Source organism: Saccopteryx bilineata, chromosome 9 (assembly GCF_036850765.1).
Source record: "Saccopteryx bilineata isolate mSacBil1 chromosome 9, mSacBil1_pri_phased_curated, whole genome shotgun sequence".
NCBI lineage: Eukaryota > Metazoa > Chordata > Mammalia > Chiroptera > Emballonuridae > Saccopteryx > Saccopteryx bilineata.
This window is the reverse complement of record NC_089498.1, coordinates 74625038-74649234: the sequence shown is the minus strand read 5'-3', so window position 1 is coordinate 74649234 and position 24197 is coordinate 74625038. Positions and strand designations below refer to the sequence as shown.

Below are 24197 nucleotides of genomic sequence, written 5' to 3'. Positions count from 1 at the left end.
ATTTGGCTTTTCTTTCACCTGAGCTCTTTCTCTTGTTAGGGTGCTAGTCATTGAGACTAGTATCGTCCATACAGGGATGGAGTGGACCCAATATATATAGGGAAATGATCACTGGGCTGGAGGTCAGGAGGCTGAGATTCTAGCTAGCCCGAGCTGCTACCAGCTAGCTTTGTAGCCCTGGGCAAGTAACTTAACCTCTCTGATTTCACATTTCCTCTGAGGCCTCTTCCAGTTCTAACATTCTCTGATTCCACATGGTTTGGGGGCTCTTGACACTACACAACTTCTTTCTATTTGGCTGTTACAGTAAATAGATAATTTTATGTAATATACTTCTGACATTATAGTCACACAAATTCAGCATGGGTTTCTTTCTACCATTGAATTGTCCTGGTGTGGACCATGCCAGAGAGTAAATTGGGGACCTGGCATAACTCAGATTCTGCTTGGACTTTCAGAGGCCAGATGGTACCATATTTTTTAATGCCAGTTGAGCTCACTTCTTCAAATTTTTTCCTTTCTCATCTAGTACAAGTCACCCAATCTCATGTCCATCTATTATTCGGGCAGCTGGACGAGATTTGTACAAAAGGAATGCAGAGGCCTTGGAAACCTAAGTCTTCTCCAGGGTGACTTCATGCTCCACGTAGACATCTTTCAGATTAGAAACTAGAATATTTCAGCCATCAATCAAATTCCAGTACCAACACCTAGTCTGTATGGGGAAGATAATACCTGAAGGGGTGAGGAGAGGAGTTGTTCCGCTTGCTGTGATTAATTAGGACTTTGTGATTGATTCAGGAATGTGGAAGCAAATATGAATGAGCCAGCTCTCAGGACCAGCTGTCAAGCACTTAGCTTATAATCTGCTGTCATCCCACTTGTCCCAAGCACTCCCAGCTTGACAGCTCACCAGCTAGTTAAATATCTGTCTTCTCTGCTCTGATTCATATCCTGGGGGCCTGGGGATCTTGGACTGTGGAACGGCACTCCCACTGAGCTGTTTAAAGACTGGTAACATCACAGTGGTTTGAGTTACCATGATTTAGCAGCCCTGGTTTCTCTTCCAGTAGTACAAATGGTGTTAGAGCTCTCCATATGAGATGGAAAATAATCTATAACTTTACTGTCAAAAGATGGCATTTGTAATGAGGCATTCCTATAGGTGGCCTCTGGAGGTCTCTATTCATAACCAGGTAGTAGTACTTTCACAGGTTTTCACCAAGAGTTCTCAAATGCGCTCACTGACATCCTTGAGATGGATGTGAAATGCAGAAAAAAAGAATTGCTAACGGAAAGCATTTGTGTTTACCTAATACATGAATCAGAAGTTTTTATCTACTTTTCAGAACATATTTCTGTAGGCACAAAGGGCAATGCAGTGGGCGATCACAGTTTGAGAGCATCCAGTTTCTCCTGACCTGATTCAGTTTTCAGTGAGCAATTTTCTGAGGTGAATTGAGTTTCCTTAGTATAGTTTCCAACTGTGAAGTATAATAACTAGTTGTTACCATTTTAGTTCTCTAAAAAAGTTACTATTCTTATTGTAATTTGACCTTCTGATTTCTGATCCTTCTTTGGGCAGTTAGTCTAGTTACCAGGAATCAGTTCTTACTTGTCCAGCTGAGAAAATCAAGTGTATAGATAGACCTATGAAGCTAAATTTTTTTGTTTTGTTTTGTTTTATTTTTATTATTGAGAGGTGATAAGGCAGAGACAGACTCCTGCATGTCTGTTCCCCATCCTACCCCCAACTGGGATCCCCCAGCAAGCACCCTACTGGGCAATGCTTTCCCCATCTAGGCCACTGCTCCGTTGCTTGGCAACCAAGCTATTCTAGAGCCTGAGGCAAGGCCATGGAGCCATCCTCAGAGGCTAAGTTTCTAAACTATGGAACTTCTACAGTTGTATAGATACCTCAGCTCCCTGTTCAGCAGCTGACCACATCTCATGAACATCCATCACAATAATATTTTCTGCTTAAGTCTTTATTTCCAAGGGACATTGATTCCTCCTTCACCCTAACTCACACCTGGAGGAAGGGCAGTATAAATAGTAAGCCAAAGCTACAAGAAAAGGAAACTGGCTTTCCCATCCTCCTGAGAAGCCAGTCCCCTCAAGCCAGAAGCTTTGAACACTAAGGCAGAGCCAGGCTTGTGGCCAATATTACCTTTCCCCTGCCCTTTGCCATTCAAGATCCTCAGCTATTTCTGGATACCTTCACCCCAATCCCCACCCTCAGATTCCAGAAAACACCAATAAACTGTTTAAACTGTTTTTTGCACTACTAAACAACCTCAGCAATTATCTTGTGGCACCCCCTTATTTGAAGGAAAAATTATATCTAAAGAGATCAAACTATTCTATCAGGTTCACACAGAACGGTGGTGGTGGAGCAGGACTAGAGCTCAGATCTTGTGACTTTAAGCAGTTTTCCTACTGCACCACCCTGTTCTCTGCATTGTTCTGATATTTATATCTGCTGACCTTGGGGGCACTGAATGTATGGAAGTGACAGAAGTGAAATGAAACATCTAATGTAGAAAAAAATAAGTTGCTGGTTCAATTCCCAGATGGGACACATACAGGAACAGATTGCTGTTTTTGTCTGTTTCTCTCTCTCTGTCTCTCTTCCCCCTCTTCTCCTCTCGCCTTCTCCCTCCCTTCCTTCCTCTCTCCCTTTCTCTCTCACTTAAATCAATAAAAATTTTTTAAAGTCTTAAAAAGAAATTGTTTTAAGTGACAAGAAAGAATTGAAGTTATGCCTGACCAGTGGTGGCATAGTGAATAGAGCATCGACCTAGAACACTGAGGTCCCAGGTTCAAAACCCCAAGGTCACCAGCTTGAGCACCGGCTCACCAGTTTGTGCATGGCATCACTGGCTTGACTGTGGGATCATCAACATGATCCCATTGTCATTGGCTTGAGTCCAAAGGTCGCTGGCTTGAAACCCAATGTTGCTGGCTTGAGCAAGGGGTCACTGCCTCGGCTGGAGCCCCCCAGTCAAGGCACATATGAGAGGCAATCAGTGAACAATTAAAGTACCACAACTATGAGTTGATGCTTCTCATCTCTCTTCCTTCCTGTCTCTCTCTCTCCCTCTCTCTCTCTCTCTCTCTCTCTGTCTCTCGCTTAAAAAAAAAAAAGAACTGAAGTTACAGGAATTTGATAAGCAGAGAAGGCTCACTGACTCTAGTTTAAGATCACATTGCTCCTGGATAAGTAGAAAGTAATCCTTTTCTCTCCTCTGTGTTTTTTTGTTAGTTTTTTTTTTTTACAGGGACAGAGAGAGTCAGAGAGAGGGATAGACAGGGAGAGACAGACAAGAACGGAGAGAGATGAGAAGCATCAATCATCAGTTTTTCATTGCGACACCTTAGTTCAGGTGTCCCCAAACTGCGGCCGTATGCGGCCCCCTGAGGCCATTTTTCCGCCGCCCCACCCCCCACCCCTGCCACACTTCCGGAAGAGGCACCTCTTTCATTGGTGGTCCATGAAAGGAGCACTGTATGTGGCGGCCCTCCAACGGTCTGAGGGACAGTGAACTGGCCCCCTGTGTAAAAAGTTTGGGTTCTCATATGTGCCTTGACCATGGGGCTACAGCAGACCAAATAACCCCTTGCTCGAGCCAGCGAGCTTGGGTCCAAGCTGGTGAGGTGGTTGTGTGTGTGTGTGTGTGTGTGTGTGTGTGTGTGTGTATTTTTCCAAAGCTGGAAACGGGAAGGCAGTCAGACAGACTCCCACATGCGCCCAACCGGGATCCACCCAGCATGCCCACCAGGGGGCGATGCTCTGCCCATCTTGGGGTGTCGTTCTGCTGCAATCAGTGCCATTCTAGCGCCTGAGGCAGAGGCCACAGAGACATCCTCAGGGCCCAGGCCAACTTTGCTCCAATGGAGCCTTGGCTGCGGGAGGGGAAGAGAGAGACAGAGAGGAAGGAGAGGGGGAGGGGTGGAAAAGCAGATGGGCGCTTCTCCTGTGTGCCTTGGCCGGTATTCAAACCCGGGACTCCTGCACACCAGGCCGACACTCTACCACTGAGCCAACCGGCCAGGGCCATGAGCTTTTACTCAAACCAAATGAGCCTGTGCTCAAGCTGGAGACCTTGGGTCTCGAACCTGGGTCCTTTGCATCCCAGTCCGATGCTCTATCCACTAAGTCACCACCTGGTCAGGCTCTCTCCATGTTTTACCTCACTTACGAGTGCACCTCTGCCTGACCAGGTGGTGGCACAATTGATAGAGCATCGACCTGGGACTCTGAGGACCCAGATTTGAAAATGAGGTCGCCAGCTTGAGCGTGGGTTCACCAGCTTGAGTGCAGGGTCACTGTCTGTCCCTGTCTTTCTCTTTCTCTCTTTCTCTCTCTCTCTCTTCCTCTCACTAAATAAAATTTAAAAAGAGTGTGCCCTGTCAGCAAAAGCATAATTTATCATTTTATATATATATATATAATTCATAGATGTAGCTAGATCACAATAAATGGGAGAAAATACTGTGGAAATTGCCTAGTCCTTCCTGGCTTATTTCTCATGAGAACCCAAGTCTCACATGATTGCCAGTGTCTAACAGTAAATTGTCAGGGAAAGAAAAAATGGCAAGCGAGGAGATTTTTCTGCCGAGGTCAGTAAAAGACAAAAAACTGCATCCAGAAGTAGTGAGATGGGGCCACTGCTTACCCCAAGGGGCACAGTTAGAGAGGACCAAGCGCTGGGGGAGACTGTGGGGAGGAGGGCATGGAGCCCACCCACGCAGGTGCTGCATGGTGTAGCAGTGACTGAAAGGGAAAGCCTAGTGTGCCAAGCACAGCCTCCTATTCCCCACCTCCCGGTCCTTTTACTGCCTGGTTATTTCCTTTACTCTTTATTATCATGTTTTTTCCAGTGGGTTTTGGATGCAAAACTAAATTATTATTTTCTTCAAATATGACTGAAATATAGTTGAAAACTCTTATTACTGAGTAGTTTTATCCCCCCCACCCCCACCCAATTTAAAGAAAGCAAAATGCTGTGCTAATTTAGCATCCTCTCCTCTTTTCTTTCAGCAACCATGCAACAGGTGGCCAGGACAGTGGCTAAAGTGGAGCTCTCAGACCATGTGTGTGATGTGGTGTTTGCGCTCTTTGACTGTGATGGTGAGTGGGGCCCTCTGGAGTCAGGCGGGAACGCAGCCTCCTGCTCTTGAAGGAGACACTGTTTATCGTTTGGCCAGTCCAGACCTTTTCAGTGTCCTCCTTTCCCACAGCAGCAGCTCAGCCTGCAGCATCGTGACACTGACAAATCTAACCCCTGGTCCTGATTTGTTTTCCATTTATTCTTGTAATTCCAATTTGCCTAAAGTTCTAAATTAACTTATTACCATTAAGGACCTTAAAAATGAAAACAGTTCAACTATAGTAGTGTTTTTGAAGTTAAATGAAGAATAAACTCAAATATAATAGCTAGAAAATGGAAATAAAAGTACTGGGCCCAGCTTGCTGCTTAGGAGATGCGGAGCACTTACTTGAGTATTTGAACGACCCTGGGAAGAGGATGGAGCTGCTCATGGCACTTCAGTCCTTCGCGTTGCACCTGGTCGCTCCAGCATGCAGCAGTCTGCTGTGTCGTGCCCAGTCTGTAGTGAGCACTCATGAGATCCTGTTCCATTCTAGCATTACTTCTCAGCTGTGTGGGCTGACATCATAACAATAATAATGTTCACAACGGAGGCTCACACTTTTTTCAGTGCTTACGTACTAAGCTGCTCTTTTAATCCTCTGGCACAGGAATTGTTACTAACCACAGTTTACAGATAAGGAAGCTGAGACTCAGAGAGAGTGGGTAATTTTCCCAGGATCACAAAGGTAATAGTAGATGGCAAAACCAGGATTTGAGTCAGAGCCGTGCTGCCTCCCTCTATTCCTGTATAACCTCCATGGTTTGTCTCTTCCTCAAGGAAGCGAGGCTAATGGAATTCAAAAAGCAGCTCAGTGATTCAGGGTGCTGAACACACAATACAACATACAGATGATGTATTATATACAGATGTAGAATTGTACATCTGAAAACTATATCATTTTATTAACCAATGTTACCCCAATAAATTCAATACAAAGTTAAAGAAGAAAACCACTTTAAAAATTAACCAGCTTGACCAGGCGGTGGTACAGTGGATAAAACATTGGACTGGGACGCAGAGGACCCAGGTTCAAAACCCGAGGTCACCGGCTTGAGCGTGAGGTCAATAGCTTGAGCAAGGGGTCACTTGTTCTGCTGCAATCCCCCAGTCAAGGCACATATGAGAAAGCAATCAATGAACAACTAAGGAGACTCAGGAGCCACAACAAAAAATTGATGCTGCCCATCTCTCTTCCTTCCTGTCTTTCTGTCCCTATGTACCCCTCTATCTGTCTCTCTCTGTCTCTGTCACAAAAATATAAATAAATAAAAATAAAGGATAAGAACTATTTATTAAAAGAAAAAAAATTAACCAGCTCAAATGCTTCTGCCTACCTGAAACCTCCCATTTTGGTCCCAGCATATTGAATCACTCTGGTTTTTTTCAATCCTTAACTTGGTTCAATTTGTCCACATTACTATAGATTACACCAGTGGTAGTCAACCTGGTCCCTACCGCCCACTAGTGGGCGTTCCAGCTTTCATGGTGGGCGGTAGCAGAGCAACCAAAGTATAAATAAAAAGATAGATTTAACTATAGTAAGTTGTTTTATAAAGATTTATTCTGCCAAACTTAGCGAAAATCCAACATAAAATACTTGGTAAGTCATTATTATTATATGCTTTAACATGCTGTAACTCTGCTTTATAAATTTTATAAAGTAAAGTTACTTCCCTACTTTATAAATCACCATTACTGTGGAACCAGTGGGTGGTTAGAAAATTTTACTACTAACAGAGATACAAAAGTGGGTGGTAGGTATAAAAAGGTTGACTACACTCTCTCTATATATGTGTGGCCTAACTTCCCTACTAATTGTGAGGTTTTTAAGGGTAGTTACAAGTCCTGTTCACCTTTGGACACTCCCCCAAATAGGACCTCAGATAGTACTTTGCACATAACTGGTGTTCATTACTTAAGTTACTGAGTTTGAGTTATTAAATCGGCCACCTGTACCCACAACTGAGGTCCGAGTAAAGGAAGTCCCAGGACTAGGACAAGGAAATGGCCCCATACTCAGGGTGGGGTGGCTTATTCTCTAGGCTGCCCTGTCCAATATGATACCACTCTCACATGCATCTATTTAAATTAAAAGCCTATATATATTTTTTTAATTCAATGAGAGGAGAGGAGGCAGAGACAGACACCTGGCAAGCCCACTAGGGGGCGATGCTCTGCCCCTCTGGGGCATTGCTCCATTGCTCAGCAACCGAGCTCTTCTTAGCACCTGAGGTGGAGGCCATGGAGCCATCCTTGGCACCCAGGACCAACTCGCTCCTCTTGAGCCATGGCTGCAGGAGGGGAAGAGAGAGAGAGAGAGAGAGAGAGAGAGAGAGAGAAGGAGGAGGAGGGATGGAGAAGCAGATGGGTGCTTCTCCTGTGTGCCCTGACCAGGTATCGAACCCAAGACATCCACACCAGACCAACACTCTACCACTGAGCAAACCAGCCAGGGCTAAAATTTAATACTTTAAAACTCAGTACTTTGGTCTCTTTAGCCATATTTTAAGTGCTCAGTACCCATATGTGGCCAGTGACTACTGTATTAAATAGCACTACTGTATTTAAAACTGTTTTCTTCATCAAAGAGAGTTCTGATAAATAGCACTACTATAGAGAGATTAAACATCCCCAGATTTTTTTACTTTAATCACATGTGGGTGGCTTGCATTTTTTCAAAATAAAACACTTATTTTTGCCCTGTCCAAATAGCTCAGTTGTTCAGAGCGTCCTCCCCAAAACACAAGAGGTTGTAGGTTCGATCCTTGGTCGGAGCACACACAGTAACAGATCATTGTTTCTGTCTCTGTCTCTCCATTCCTCTCTCTGAAATCAGTTTTTTAAAAAAAGATTTTAGAAAAAATTTATTTTTACAATTTTTTTTAGAGAGAGAGTACAGGACGAGGGAGAGAGGGGGGAGAAGAGAGATGAGAAGCATTAACTGTTGACCAGGGGCTCAAGCCAGCCAGTGACCCCCTTGCTCAAGCCAACGACCTTGGGCTTCAAGCCAGCGACCTTGGACTCAAGCCAGTGACCATGGGATTATGTCAGTGATCTTGTGCTTATGCCAGCAAGGCTGCACTCAAATTGGGAGGCCCACACTTAGCACTCAAGCTGACAAGCCCACACTCTAGCCAGTGACTTTGGGGTTTTGAAAAGGGCCATGCTCAATCAACTGTACCACCACTGGTCAGGCTTTTATACAGTTTCTTAAGCCAATATCCTAGAGCTGTTCTGTGAAGTGACTATGGAAATAAAGGCAACCAGCCTCACAGTTCCCACATAAAATGAGAAATTATATTTGATTTTTTTGCCTTTTTGAAGCAGGCTCTATCAATATCTATTTGAATTCCCTTTAGAAAATCATTTAGCATTTATGGGGCTTATTTTCTTAATCCACAGAAAAAGGAAATATATATAAAATTAAAAAGTCATTGTTACAAATTGGTAGTTACAAAATAGTCATGGGGTCCCTGGCCAGTTGGCTCAGTGGTAGAGCATTGGCCTGGTGTGTGGATGTCCTGGGTTCAATTCCTGGTCAGACACACAGGAGAAGCACCCATCTGCTTTTCTACCCCTCCCGCCTCTCTCTTTCCCTCTCCTTTTCTCCCTCTCTCTCTCTCTCTCTTCCTCCCCTCCTTCAGCCAAGGCTTAATTGGAGCAAGTTGGCCCCTGGCACTGAGGATGGCTCCATGGCCTCTCCTTCAGGCACTAAAAGAAAAAATACTGGCTCTGGTTGCAACAGAGCAAGGGCCCCAGAGGGACGGAACATCGCCCCCTAGTGGGCTTGTGTAGTAGATCCTGGTCGGGGTGCATGCAGGAGTCTGTCTCTGCCTCCTGTCCTCTCAGTAAAATAAAAAATAAATTTAAAAGAATAGTCATGGGAGGTAGTAGCATGGGGAATATAGTCAATAATATTGTAATAAGTATGTGTGGTTCCAGGTGGGTACTAGAATTATGGGGGAATCACTTCGTAAATTATATAATTGTCTAACTACTATGCTATACACCTGAAAAATAATATTGAATATCAAGTGTAATAGAAAAATAAAACATAAAATTAAAAGCCATTGTTATTTCTACCAGTGCAAGGTATTAGGTCAAAATGTCAGAAGAGAGGGAACTACGATTTTCAAACAGACTTGTTCACCCCAGAATGAGGAGTTGCGTTCACAGATCGCACATGCACACAGAAGACACTCAGCCATATTCCCGGGTCATAGGTAACAGAAGCCATTCTCACCAGTCAGCCCCGGCCTTAGGGAAGGACAAAACAAATCCCATGGTAGTTTGAATAAAATGACCTCAGATTTTTTCATATACAAAATAGTAAGAATCTTTAGACTTTTTTGTTCTTTTAATTACATTCTTAGTAAGCCATATCATTGATTGCTTCAGTCCAGCCAGGCTACTTTTAAACTTTTTATATTAAAGCATACTGTCAGGCGTCCCCAAACTACGGCCGCAGGCCGCATGCGGCCCCCTGAGGCCACTTATCCGGCCCCCCACCGCACTTTCGGAAGGGCCACCTCTTTCATTGGTGGTCAGTGAGAGGAGCACTGTATGTGGCGGCCCTCCAACGGTCTGAGGGACAGTGAACTGGCCCTCTGTGTAAAAAGTTTGGGGACCTCTGCACATACAGAAAAATGCAAATATCATAAGTGTAGAGATTGATAAATTTTTAAAAACTGAACATACTGTGTAGCCACCATTATCCAGAAACATCACATTACCAGGACCACAGGGCCCTCTGGTGCCGCCTTCTGGTCACTCCCACTCCCTAGTGTAGCCATAGTGCCATACACTCCTTTGTTTTGTCTTGTTTAATCTTGCTGTGAAGGATCTCTGAGGCTGCCCATGCTCTCTCCAGCCAGAAAACATGGGCCAGGTTAGGTTTTCAAGTACACTCTACAAAAGTAAACCATTTATTCCTTCTTCCCACTGTCTTCCCTGACTGATCATTAACCATCTGTTTGCTGGTTCCCTGTTGCCTTATCACCGCCAGTAATAGCTGCCATTCTCTTAATCAGCAGACATTTAGTCCTGGGCATCTAGTCAAAGGGTGACTGCCTTCTACTGTTGAAGTGGTTACTGTTCCATGTTACTTGAGAGGTGACCTTTGGTTAAACCAGATGCTCTAGCCTGACCAGGCGGTGGCTCAGTGGATAGAGTGTCGGACTGGGACGTGGATGATCCAAGTTCGAAACCCTGAGGTCACCAGCTTGAGTGTGGGCTCATCTGGTTTGAACAAGGCTCACCAGCTTGAGCCCAAGGTTGCTGGCTTGAGCAAGGGGTCACTCGGTCTGCTGTAGCCCCCCCAGTCAAGGCACATATGAGAAAGCAGTCCATGAGAAACTAAGGTGCCACAAGGAAGAATTGATGCTTCTCATCTTTCTCCCTTCATGTCTGTCTGTCCCTATCTGTCCCTCTCTCTGTCTCTCTCTGTCTCTGTCACGCAAAAAAAAAAAAACACAAAAAAACATATGCTCTCCAAGTTTTCTTCAAGGTCATTGAAGAGGGTAGAATGGGAATCCATGAGGAAATGGGCTTGGTCCAAAGCCAGACTGTGGTTTTGGTTTTCACCCTGGAAAGCCCTTGTCTCGCCTGGACCGCTGTTCCAGTCTCCTCACCGGTTCCCATACTCCAGCTGTGCACCTCTCTAGTCCCACCCCCAGGTATCCAGCCAGAGAAATCTCTCCAGATGGAGATCTGATGACATCTCACTCCCCTGCTTCCAGTCCTTTCCTGGTGCTCCACCACCTAGACACACAGTACAAACCCTTTAACAAAAATATAAGTTGCTGGGGACTTGTCTCCTGCCTGCCCCTCTAGTGTACTTGCCAAGCCCCACCTCTATGTGCCCAGCACTGCCGAACTACTTGTAACTCTCCGTCAGCCGGCTGCTCCCTGCCTGTGCCACTGCTGACGCTGCTGACGCTGCCTGGAATGCCTGCCTTCCAGCTCACCTCCCTTTACTGTCCAGTTCCTCTTCATCCTCTGGGATTCAACTTAAGAGTCACCTCCTGGAAGCCTTTACTGATCTGTAGTTGTGCCAGCCTAGGTTGAGATTCCTCCTCTGCTCCCCCATGGCATCCTCTGTTTACGCCATTACCAACTTGACCACACTGTTGAGATCGTGTATTTTTCTCTCCCAAAACCTGGAAGTATTTCAAGGGACAAAGTCTCATTTAACTCTGTACTCACAACCCGTAGACCTGACACAAAATATATTCTCATTCAACTTTTGTCACACTGACCTGTCACAGTTGCATGCAGTCAGAAACATCAAGGAAGGAGCAGACCAGTACATTTTAAGCCAAGAGAATTGAATTTGGCTGAGAGAGCACCGGGCTTCACAACCCACCTGGTATGAACAGTGGGATTTTCTCAGTGTCTGTTTCAAGGCCTCCACTTATCCCTGTGTGTTTACCTCTTCCTCTAGGCAATGGGGAGCTGAGCAATAAGGAATTTGTTTCCATCATGAAGCAACGACTGATGAGAGGCCTGGAGAAGCCCAAAGACATGGGCTTCACCCGCCTCATGCAGGCCATGTGGAAGTGTGCGCAGGAAACGGCCTGGGACTTCGCTTTGCCCAAACAGTAGCTAAAAACAGCAAGAAGGGGCCGCCTCCTCCACAGCAGTCGGGGCCCAGCTCTTCCACTGCTGCTTCTGGAAATAGTGCTCCCTTCCTCTTGGGAATGATCTCAGGATTGGTTGGTGTACCCTCTCCATCCTTCCCCTGTCCCAGTGTTCTGCTAGGCTCTGATTCTGCCCAGTGATTACCCCGCGTTCTCAAAAACATGAATAAGTCCTAAACATTCAGATCTTGAGCACCTTCAGCAGCACTACCCACTCAAGCACCCTGCGGATAAAGAATGCAGGGACATTCACAGATACCAACACTGGGAAACACCCTGTTCTCATTTTTGCTGTGGATTTATATTAAAAACATTCCTTGCTTTTTTCTCCTGGTGCTTTTAAGCTACAAGTTGGGAAAACCTCTGGCAGGCAGAAGGAAGTCAGTGACGAAAGATAATGAGGATAACTGGGCTACCCTGAGGCGGCAGGAGGCCTGGGCCAGCGGAGGGATCTGTGCTGGTCCCCAGGGTGGTTCCGAGGCCTGCTCCAGAAAGGGGGTGTGCACGGTGGGAATGGAGGAAGATTTGGGATTGAAAGCTGCTGCTTACTGGCTCTCTCCCCTCTCACTCCCTTCTTCTGCACTTAGGCTCCCTAAGGTGACTCCACCAAACTGCTTAGTGAGCAGCAGTGACTGAGTTCATATTCCCTGCAAGTGCCACTTCCCCTCCAGACGTGGGCCTCTCAAGCGGACGCCTGGCTCAGAGCCCATCAGCGCTCTATCTTAAACACTTGTAAAATATCACTCTCATTATAACAGTTTGCAATAAACCCCCCAAAGGCTGTTGTCTCCTGTATTTTAGGGTCCTCTGGGGCCCTTCTCATTTCCCTCCTCCACTGGGTTTTAGAACTTGCTAGCAGCAGACCTGTTTTCCTTCTACTAGAGTCTGGTTCCTCCTGCTGAAAAGCAACTTCCAGCACAAACAAAAAGTGAGAGCATTTGGGTCTTCACCGAGTATGTCAGTTGGTCAGAGCATTGACCCAGTACACAAAGGTGGCAGGTTCGATCCCCGGTCAGGGCCTATACAAGAAACAACCAATGAATACATAAATAAGAACAACAAATCGGCCCTGGCTGGCTGGCTCAGTGGTAGAATGTCGGCCTGGCGTGCAGAAGTCCCGGGTTTGATTCCCGGCCAGGGCCCACAGGAGAAGCGCCCATCTGCTTCTCCACCCCTCCCCCTCTCTTTCATCTCTGTTTCTCTCTTCCCCTCCCGCAGCCGAGGCTCCATTGGAGCAAAGATGGCCCGGGCGCTGGGGATGGCTCCTTGGCCTCTGCCCCAGGCGCTAGAGTGGCTCTGGTCACAATAGAGCAACGCCCTGGAGGGGCAGAGCATCGCCCCCTGGTGGGCGTGCCTGGTCGGGCGCATGCGGGAGTCTGACTGCCTCTCCCCGTTTCCAACTTCAGAAAAATTAAAAAAAAAAAAAAAAAGAACAACAAATCAATATTTTTTACTCTCTTTCTAAAAATCAATCGATAAGTAAATAATTTTTTTTTAAAAGAAGAAGGTCCTGGCCAGTTGGCTCTGTGGATAGAATGTTGGCCCAGCATGCGGACATCCTGGGTTCCATCCCTGGTCAGGGCACACATGAGAAGCAACCATCTGCTTCTCTCCCCATTCTTTCTCTCTTATCCTCCTGCAGCCATTGGCTCAACTGGTTTGAGCCTAGGCCTCAGGCGCTGAGGATAGCTCAGTTGATCTGAGCATCAGCCCAAGACAGGGGTTGCCAGGTGGATCCCAATTGGGGCGCAGGTGGGAGTCTGTCTATCTCCCCTCCCCTCACTTAGAAAAGAAGAAAAATAAAATAAAGGCTAATTTAAAAATAACTCTCGATGTTAAGGTGACACTAGCAAGGTCTCAATAAACTGCTCCCAGACACACCCACAGCTGTTCTTTACCTTGTTGTTCCCTAATTTTTTAAAAAACAAAACTCGCTAGTTCTAGACCTTATGTATTGAGGGGAGGGGGGAAGGAAACTCAGACGGGACCAGGTTGCTAGGCTTTCTTCACTTTGGAGTCAGCATCATCCACAAGGACAAGCAAGAAGAATATGGAGAGTTACTAAGGGAAATGGGTTTAAGAACATCCATGCTCTTCAAAACTCATCATTTTAATAGCTTTTAGTGTCCCGCCTAGTTTTAGTTCTAATTGGAGCATATGCACTTGAACCAAATTAGAGTCTAAGACTAAGGAGAAGTCCAGGCAATGTCTGCTACCGGACAGGCAAAAAGGAACAGCAGCATGAGCCAAGAGCCCGGTTCCCACCAGAGCATCCTTTCCAAGCAGCTCAGAAAAGGAAGGGGGGAGCAGTGTGCTGCTTTAAGGCTTCAGGTGCCACCTACTGGCAAGAAGGCTTATTGCAGGGACTCGAGCAGGGGAGGTGGTGAGGCTGCTTGAGTGCAGCCTGGCCCCAGCTCTGCTCCTAAGAATAGGCCTCCCAGAGACCTGGGTGGCAGGGCTAGGGCGGGATGCACATCCAGAGATGGACCATAATTGTGAAGAAAGACTCTGGATATCATTATAATTGAGATGAAGCAAGAAGCGATGCCTAGTATTGTTCTCAGTAGCTGTAGAAGGGGAATTTTTGCCAGCAAATGGAAGTGTATGAGTCACTCTTCATTGGACAACTCTTTACTGTTCACCCACTATGTGCCAGGCACTCGGCAAGGTCTTCAAGGAGCTTGCATTCTAGTGAGGGGAATAGAGGAAAGAAGCAGTAAGGTTAAGTGCAAGCTGCTTATGTGAGGGCCATGTAATCCAGGTTTCTGAGTTCAAGGCAGGCTTGCAGAGGACCTTTTTATTTTTAATTTTTAAAAAAATCCTGAGTGGGCCCTGGCCGGTTGGCTCAGCGGTGGAGTGTCGGCCTGGCGTGCGGGGGACCCGGGTTCGATTCCTGGCCAGGGCACATGGGGGGGGCGCCCATTTGCTTCTCCACACACCCCCTCCTTCCTCTCTGTCTCTCTTCCCCTCCCGCAGCCGGGGCTCCATTGGAGCGGAGATGGCCCGGGCGCTGGGGATGGCTCCTTGGCCTCTGCCCCGGGCGCTGGGGTGGCTCTGGTCGCGACAGAGTGACGCCCCGGAGGGGCAGAGCATCACCCCCTGGTGGGCAGGGCGTCGCCCCTGGTGGGCCTGCCGGGTGGATCCCGGTCGGGCGCATGTGGGAGTCTGTCTCTCCCCGTTTCCAGCTTCATAAAAATACAAAAAAAAAAAAAATCCTGAGTGTTGAGCAGAAGTTAACAAAGGGGGGAAAAGGAGTGTCCAGGTAGAGGGTACCAAGCAACCCAGCCTGCCTTGGGAAGAGGAGGACGGGGTAGAATTTTCCAAGACTCTGGATGGACCAGATGGTGAGCCATCCAAAGTGCATGAGGAACCACCGGGAGAAACGGAGATCCTTGCCCTTTGCAGCAAACGGAAGAGCCATCAGGAGTGCCGGCAATGCTATTCTGTCACCATTCCGCTCCAGATCTCCACACACAGCCAGACAGTGAGCAGCTTGGATGCCACCAGACAGGAGCACATGAGGGACACTCAGGAAGGGAGGGCTGGTGCACACCGTCTCCTACCTCGCACGGCCAGCGGCATGCAAGTCACAGCCCTGGGTGGCCCTCAGAACTCAACCTCTCATCTTGTCCTCTTCACCCACCTTCAGAGCCTGCTCCATTCAGAGAGCTCTGCAGCCAATAAACATGCAGCATTTGATTTCTAATTTAAAAAATTCAACACTGGACATGAAAGTAAGTTAAGGAAAGCCCCTCCTTAAAAGCCTATTTCTGGGAACTGAAGTTCTAGGAAGTATCTAGTACAGGTTGGGGTGATTTTGGTACCCAAGAATTAATTAAGATGTGGTCATGCACACAAAAAAATAATAAATATGAGCATTTTAACATTTAAAATGCATAGGTTAGGCCCTGACCATTTGGCTCAATGGTAGAGCGTTGGCCCAGCATGTGCAAGTCCTGGGTTCGAATACCGGTCAGGGCACACTGGAGAAGCGCCAATCTGCTTCTGCACCCTTCCCCTCTTGCAACTCTCTCTTCCCCTACTGTAGCCAAAGCTCAATTAGAGCGAGTTGGCCCCGGGCACTGAGGATGGCTCCATGGCCTCTGTCTCAGGTGCTAGAATAGCTCTGGTTGCAACGGAGCAACACCCCAGATGGGCAGAGCATTGCCCCTAATGGGCTTGCTGGGTGGATGCTGGTCTGGGCACATGTGGGAGTCTGTCTGCCTCTCCTCTCACTAAAATAAAATAAATAAAAAATTTAAAAACTCATAGGTTATAGAAAAAGTCATGATGGAAGTTTGAAAATGCTTAGAACTGAATATGGTAATGAAAAGATATTAAAAATTAAAATTTGCCCTGGCCAGTTGGCTCAGCGGTAGAGCGTCGGCCTAGCGTGCGGAGGACCCAGGTTCGATTCCTGGCCAGGGCACACAGGAGAAGCGCCCATTTGCTTCTCCACCCCTCCGCCGCGCTTTCCTCTCTGTCTCTCTCTTCCCCTCCCGCAGCCAAGGCTCCATTGGAGCAAAGATGGCCCAGGCGCTGGGGATGGCTCTGTGGCCTCTGCCTCAGGCGCTAGAGTGGCTCTGGTCGCAACATGGTGACGCCCAGGATGGGCAGAGCATCGCCCCCTGGTGGGCAGAGCGTCGCCCCCTGGTGGGCGTGCCGGGTGGATCCCGGTCGGGCGCATGCGGGAGTCTGTCTGACTGTCTCTCCCTGTTTCCAGCTTCAGAAAAAATGAAGAAAAAAAAATTAAAATTTGTGGGACACAGCTAAAGGGAAACTTAGAAACTTACACGTTCCATACTTATTTACAGAAGACAATCGATTAAGTTAAGCATCTGCCTCAAAAAGTTGGAAAAAGAGCCTGACCAGGCAGTGGCGCAGTGGATAGAGCATCGAACTGGGATGCGGAAGACCCAGGTTCGAGACCCCGAGGTTGCCAGCTTGAGTGCAGGCTCATCTGGTTTGAGCAAAAGCTCATCTGCTTGGACCCAAGGTCGCTGGCTCGAGCAAGGGGTTACTCGGTCTGCTGAAGGCCCACAGTCAAGGCACATATGAGAAAGCAGTCAATGAACAACTAATGTGTCGCTACGAAAAACTAATGATTGATGCTTCTCATCTCCCTCCATTCCTGTCTTTCTGTCTCTATCCCTCTCTCTGACTCTTTCTCTGTCTCTATAATAATAATAAAATAAAATTAAAATTAGCCCTGGCCGGTTGGCTCAGCGGTAGAGCGTCGGCCTAGCGTGCGGAGGACCCGGGTTCGATTCCCAGCCAGGGCACATAGGAGAAGCGCCCATTTGCTTCTCCACCCCTCCGCCGCGCTTTCCTCTCTGTCTCTCTCTTCCCCTCCCGCAGCCAAGGCTCCATTGGAGCAAAGATGGCCCGGGCGCTGGGCATGGCTCTGTGGCCTCTGCCTCAGGCGCTAGAGTGGCTCTGGTCACAACATGGCAACGCCCAGGATGGGCAGAGCATCGCCCCCTGGGGGGCAGAGCACCGCCCCTGGTGGGCGTGCCGGGTGGATCCCGGTCGGGCGCATGCGGGAGTCTGTCTGACTGTCTCTCCCTGTTTCCAGCTTCAGAAAAATGAAAAATAAATAAATAAAAATAAAAAATAAAACTCAAACCAAAACAAAAGAGCAAAAGCCTAACCGGTGGTGGCACAGTGGATAGAGCATTGACCTGGGACACTAAGGTTCCAGATTCAAAACCCCAAGGTCGCTGGATTGAGCGCAGGCTCACCAGCTTAAGCATGAAAACAGCAATATGACCCCATGGTTGCTGACTTGAGCCCAAGAATGCTGGCTTGATCAAGAGGTCACTGGCTCAGCTGAAGCCCACTGGTCAAGGCACGTATGAGAAGCAATCAATGAACAACTAAAGTGACACAACTACGAGTTGATGTTTCTCATCTTTCTCCCTCTCTCACTAAAAAGAAAAATCGTAAGTAATATAAACTCTTAAATACATACTAGAAAGCCCGGTGGTCATACGAAATGACCGCTGTTCTAGATATTATAAATTGTAATTAAAATGATTTGTGCAAAGGTGTCTGCTAATTCAAACTGAATTACCCAGGGCAGGCTGCGAGGATGCCCCTTTGCTTAGTGCCCCACGGGGTTTCCCCCTTCTACTTGCTTAATTGCTTAAAGTAGAGTGCAATGAAGGAAACCACTGGTGGTACATTTCTTAAGAGCCACTGCTAGCTCAATAAATAAAGGTGATTTAAATAAAATGTTAATTCACATGTCAAAGATCTCTTTGTACACAACATTTCTTCTGTAGATCTTTCCATCATTTTTAAGCTCGCCTTGCAGAGGACCATCAATTATTTTTAATTTTATGTCCGTTCTTTCACGAACTCTTGAACAGGCAACATAAAGTTGACCGTGTCCAAATGCAGGCTATTTGGATGCTGATTAGTCAATAATTTATTCAAGAGTGGTGGATAATTCTCAATTAGTGGAACTACAATGTTTCCGTACTTGCAACGTTGAGAAAATCCTTTCTTGCCACCGTCAAATTGATTAGTTTCTAACTTGAAGTTTAAGGACTGACAGTGTTCACATTTAATATTCATGTCACCAGAGGAATGCTCAAAAATGAAAGTTTCTCCGTTTGAAACTGTTTAATCCTTTTTGCATTTTGGTCAGCATTACTCTGTCGTTTTTTTGCATTTCTCTCCTGCCTTTGTTCAAAGGACTCATTTTGTTGAGACAGGCTTTTTTGTCTTGCATCTGAGGCAAGCCTTGTTTCTCTATGCTCATCAGTCTCATTTTGCCGAGAAAGACGCATTTGCTCTGCGACTGAAGCAAGCCTTGTCTTTCTCTGCTCAGTGGTTTCTTTTTGTCGAGAAAGCTGTTTTTGTGCAGCTTTGGCTCCTTTTCTCTCCTCTTCAGTGCTGTATTTTCTAGGAGGCATTCTTAAAAGAAATTACGTTAAGATGTAGTTTTTATGTAAAACAGATGATTGCCAATGCAAACAAATGTTCACCTTCTCCCTGACCGCTCAATTTGCGTTCAGCCGTGGCAACTTCACCCCATTGGCTAGTACAGTTACACAAGCAACCAATAAGCTATCGGCGACAAACAGACACTTAAGCCACATATAATAAAGATAACAACACAAAAACAGTTTAAACATAATATTAGGAACAATTTTATGTCAATATATTTGAAATGGATAGTTTCCTAGAAAATATAATTTGTCAAACAGACACAAGAAAAAACTTTAAATCTAAATGGACTATAGTCCATAAAATGAATCAGTAGTTTAAAATGTACTTAGAACAAAAAAATACCAAACCCAAATGGCTTTATCTGAAGAAGAAAAAAAAAGCCTCTGTGGTGGCACAGTGGATAAAGCTTTGACCTGGAACGCTGAGGTCGCCATTTCGAAACCCTGGGCTTGCCCAGTCAAGACACATATGGAGGCCCTGGCCGGTTGGCTCAGCAGTAGAGCGTCGGCCTGGCGTGCGGGGGACCCAGGTTCGATTCCCGGCCAGGGCACATAGGAGAAGCGCCCATTTGCTTCTCCACCCCTCCCCTTCTCCTTCCTCTCTGTCTCTCTTCCCCTCCTGCAGCCCAGGCTCCATTGGAGCAAAGATGGCCCAGGTGCTAGGGATGGCTCCTTGGCCTCTGCCCCAGGCACTGGAGTGGCTCTGGTCGCGGCAGAGCGACGCCCTGGAGGGGCAGAGCATCGCCCCTGGTGGGAGTGCCGGGTGGATCCCGGTCGGGCGCATGCAGGAGTCTGTCTGACTGTCTCTCCCTATTTCCAGCTTCAGAAAAATACAAAAAAAAAAAAGACACATATGGGAGTTGATGCTTCCTGCTCCTCCCCCCTCCCCCCTTCTCTAAAATGAATAAATAAAATCTTTTAAAAAATAAATAGAGCCCTGGCCGGTTGGCTCAGCGGTAGAGCGTCGGCCTAGCGTGCGGAGGACCCGGGTTCGATTCCCGGCCAGGGCACACAGGAGAAGCGCCCATTTGCTTCTCCACCCCTCTGCCGTGCTTTCCTCTCTGTCTCTCTCTTCCTCTCCCGCAGCCAAGGCTCCATTGGGGCAAAGATGGCCCGGGCGCTGGGGATGGCTCTGTGGCCTCTGCCTCAGGCGCTAGAGTGGCTCTGGTCGAGGCATGGCGAGGCCCAGGATGGGCAGAGCATCGCCCCCTGGTGGGCAGAGCGTTGCTCCCTGGTGGGCGTGCCAGGTGGATCCCGGTCAGGCGCATGCGGGAGTCTGTTTGGCTGTCTCTCCCTGTTTCCAGCTTCAGAAAAATGAAAAAAAAAAAAAATAGAACCAGAAACTATAGTACCCTGTAAGCCCAATAAACAGTTTGGATTTTTATCTTAATTAGGAGCCATTGAAGGATTTTAAGCAGGAGGATGACATAATGAGCTTTGCATTTTAGAATGAAGACGGCCTGCAACGCCCCAGATGGACTGGCATGGGCTCAAAGTTAGGGGTGGCTATAATCCAGTTAAGACGCCAAAAGCCTGGATTAGGGGGCAGGCTGCAGAGCTGGAGAGTTGCTAACAGTTAGGGGTGGGGGCATATAAATCAGAGGAGGGTAAGGGACTGGAAGATGAAACCCAGATTGTTTAGCTGAGTGTATGGTAGTGCTCTTCAGTAAGTAGCACTGGAAACTGAGTGAACCAGGTTTGGGTGGAGGATGATGAGGCCATTTTTAACACATTGAGGTGCCTGAGAGACATCCTGGTAGAAATATCTAGTAGATAGTTAGATATAAGAATCTAGAACCCAGGCCAGTCGGTTAGAGCAGCATCTGGATACACCAGGGTTGCAGTTCCATCCCAGGTCTGAGCACACACAAGAATCAACCAATGCCTGATCAGGTGATGGCGCAGTGGATAGAGCGTTGGACTGGGATGTGGAAGATCCAGGTTCAAAACCCCAAGATCGCCAGCTTGAGCATGGGCTCATCAGGCTTGAGTGTGGGCTCACCAGCTTGAGCATGGGGTCACTGGTTTGAGTATGGGATCATAGACATGACCCCATGGTCTCTGGCTTGAGCCCAAGGTCACTGGCTTGAGCAAGAAGGGGCCACTCACTCTGCTGTAGCCCCCACCCCTGTCAAGGCACATATGAGAAAGCAATCAATGAATAACTAAGGTGCTGCAATGAAGAAATGATGCTTTTCATCTCTCTCCCTTCCTGTCTGTTCCTATCTGCCCCTCTCTCTGTCTCTGTCAGAAAAAAAAAAATCAACCAATGACTGCATAAATGGGTGGAACAACAAATTCATGTCTCTCTCTCTCTCTCTCTCTCTCTCTCTCTCTCTCTCTCCCCCTCCCTTCTCTCCCTCTCCCTGTCCCCTTCCTCTCTGTGAAATCAATAAATGTTTTTAAAAATCTGGACCCAGAAAGGGCATTTAGGGTAAAGATATAGTTTGGGAATTTCCTGAAAACCTGAGTTCTCTCAAGTTTCAAGGCCAACTAACCATGAACACATGAAGTCTGAAACAGTTTCCCAAATGTAAAATACTAATACTAATCTCCGCCCCAGAGGAAGCTGAGAACAGACCATCAAAGCGAACGGACTCTGAGGTCAAGAACCTGTACGTGGTGGGACAGCCACGAGACAGACAAGTCTGGTAGAAAGAACACAAGTGCCCTGTGCCCTTCAGTTTTTCAGTCTCCAGCCTTTGGCCCTTTCTAGGGGACAGGAAAACTCCTTTTTTAAAGAGAGAGCGCAAAGGACTAAAATGAAGATCCGAAGATGCTGTGGGGAAATACTCATGTGTTCATTCAACAAATACTTTACTGAAGCTCCAATTGAAAATTCAGTTACCTATCAGTCATCCAAACTCTTGGGTGACTTTTCATCTTCATTGTGAGATTGTTTTCTTTTTTCAATAGGTACACATTCATGTGGTTCCAAAACCAAACTTACAGGAAAAGGCATACATTGGAAAGCCTCCGAGCCACTCACCCAGCTGCAGAGTATTCCCGTCTGCCATGATTGAGTCAGCAGGTGTCATTTCCTCAGGGAGAGCTCTTGCAGCCTGGAGCTCCCTGAGAGGAAGGCCTTGGTGAGTCACATTTGGAGGCAGCAAAGGACGGTGGGAGCCAGGGAGCAAAAGAGCAAAGGATGAGAAGTGGGGGATACTCCACTGACTTAATGATTCTTTCTGAAGCCTTAGAAAGGAATTTCTCCCTCAGGCTAGCTCAGGGAAACTCCAGAACAGTGTTCAGCGAGAGAGGAGCCTGTCGCTGGAATTCATTTATTCTGTTCATTTCACAAATATGCATTGAGCCCATATTAGGTGTCAGGCCCTATGTTCAAGCCACAGGAAACATGAAGGCAAGATCTCTGTCTTGGTTTAGCTGGACACAGGTTTGCCAACTGTGCAGGGCAGTGAAGCTGGATCTCCATGGAGGAGCCAGGCTTATGTGTGGGGACATGGAAGCAGGGAGGACATGGGGAAGGAGGCCGTTGCTCACTCAGGAGTCAAATCCCCCAGAGCCTTCTCTGTGTACACACAACCCCGCTGTCCTCTAATTTTCTCCATATTTATCTCCCTTCTAGACTGTGAGCTTCCTGATATCAGGATCTGTCCCTAATTGTGCTGCTTCTCTGAATCTCTAACTCTCTGCACAGTACCTGGCTTTCAGGATAGACTATTAAATGAATTCTACCTCTTCACAGGGAAGGTAGAGGTTAAGCTGAGCCTTGAAGAACAAGTTAGACTTGGACAGATGGAAAAGATAATTAGGAGGGCAGGCAGATAGATAGATAGATAGATAGATAGATAGATAGATAGGGGTGGGGTGAAAAGTGTCTTAGGAGAAATGGGGAAAGGACAGTAGAAAATTAAAGCATGTTAAGGTTAGCTAGACTATGAATTCTTGATGTCCCCAGAAGAGAGAAATCTGGAAGCAAGTGGTCACTGAATACAAAAGCAGTTTCAGTTCTAAAAGCAAAATGAGTAGCTGCTGAGATTCATTTGAAGATTCATTTCTGCTGTGACTTCTCCTGGGTTCCTATGGAGGCAATTATGAATTCTGTCTCTTTTTGAGGCTCATCCTCCCACAAATACCATGATTTCAGCTAGTCAAATTAGAAGTGTCCAATTTTTCGTTAGATCAAAATCATGACATCTCAATTTCAAGGACTATCAAGGAGACATGCCTAGAGGGAAGACACTGTGAAAATACATAGGAAAAAGAAGTCTGGAAGAGACGCCTCCCTCACAGCCCGTTGGAAGGAACCGACCCTGCTGACACCTCGATCTTGGACTTCTAGCCTCCAGAATTGAGACAACAAACTTCTGTTGTTTAGCCATCCAGTTTGTGAGTAGTTATGGCAGCCCTAACAAACTAATACACTATTTTTAAGCATAATGCAATTTCCTAATTAAATCTAGAATTCTAGAACTTTAAAAAAAAACTATAAAAGAGAAACTCTAATTTCAGGTCATGCCTGGCATACCAGGCCCCTTATTAAACAAAATCTGTATGTAGATCAAGGACCATAATATTTAACATGAACTGAGCAGGAGTGTGGCTCTCTTCCTGGCCTTTGGACTGAGAAGGACCCATAGAAAGTCAAGTTGCCTCAGGATAAAAGCAATATACTCAGTAAGACTAAGATCTATAAGAAAGGTAGGGAGTAACAACATGGAGGCTCCCCAGACCAGCATTGTATGCCCTTTTGAAACAACAAAGCCTTTCTGAATTGAAATAGTTCAGAGACCCAGCTCAGCAGCAGAGGGGAGGGAAGGCAGAAACAGGTGTGAAGAGGTCCTACACACACACACACACACACACTCACACTCACACACACACTCAGCTTGCCTCACCAGATCCTTAATGTTCCAGACCCCAGCAACCAGGTCAAGTTACTAACAACAGACTCAAAATTTCAATAAGATTTTGTCATTTATATGCATTAAGGGAAAAGAAAGGAGGGCTCACCAGCCAGTAGCTGGGCAATCACAGTCCGATTCCTTAGCGCAATGAAATTACAGGCCTCCTTCACAACATGAGTACCTCTTTCACGAAGTAAAGCAGCTGTAGTCAGCAGAGAAGAGGGCCTCATGATACTCAGAAAATGGAAGAGGAGACCTCGTGATAGTTAGCAGTGTGGACGAAAAGGAGGCACTGTAATAAATCTAACTGGAATGTTGGGCAAACCAGTGTGTTACAAGTGTGTTAGGTTTGCTCGCTTGCACTTTGCCTGATTGGTACATGAGCATGGGACAACTCCATGTGTGTACAGTCCATGTAAGGCTGTGGGTGCTTGCCCTCAGGGCAGCAGATTGCAGACTGTGGATTGCCTACCTGCGTGAGAGGGGCCATTGTTTTCCGGGAAAGGGGTTTCCCCACCACCCACCGCCTGTTTGCTTGTGAGTCTGGAGAGAAGGGGAAGCGTTTTTCCCTGCCTGCT

The 24197-nt window shown here is 46.8% G+C and overlaps 1 protein-coding gene across 4 annotated transcripts in view; it reads left to right on the top strand.

The window, feature by feature from the left end:
* Positions 1-12121, top strand: part of MICU1 (mitochondrial calcium uptake 1) — a 265614-nt gene extending 253493 nt beyond the window's left edge. For all 4 annotated transcript variants that reach the window (XM_066243013.1, XM_066243014.1, XM_066243012.1 and 1 more), the window contains 2 exons: positions 5045-5134; positions 11600-12121. In XM_066243013.1, the coding sequence (XP_066099110.1) occupies positions 5045-5134; positions 11600-11760 (251 nt within the window). In that variant the 3' untranslated portion in view covers positions 11761-12121. The remainder of the gene's footprint in view (positions 1-5044; positions 5135-11599) is intronic.
* The last annotated feature ends 12076 nt before the right edge of the window (positions 12122-24197 follow it).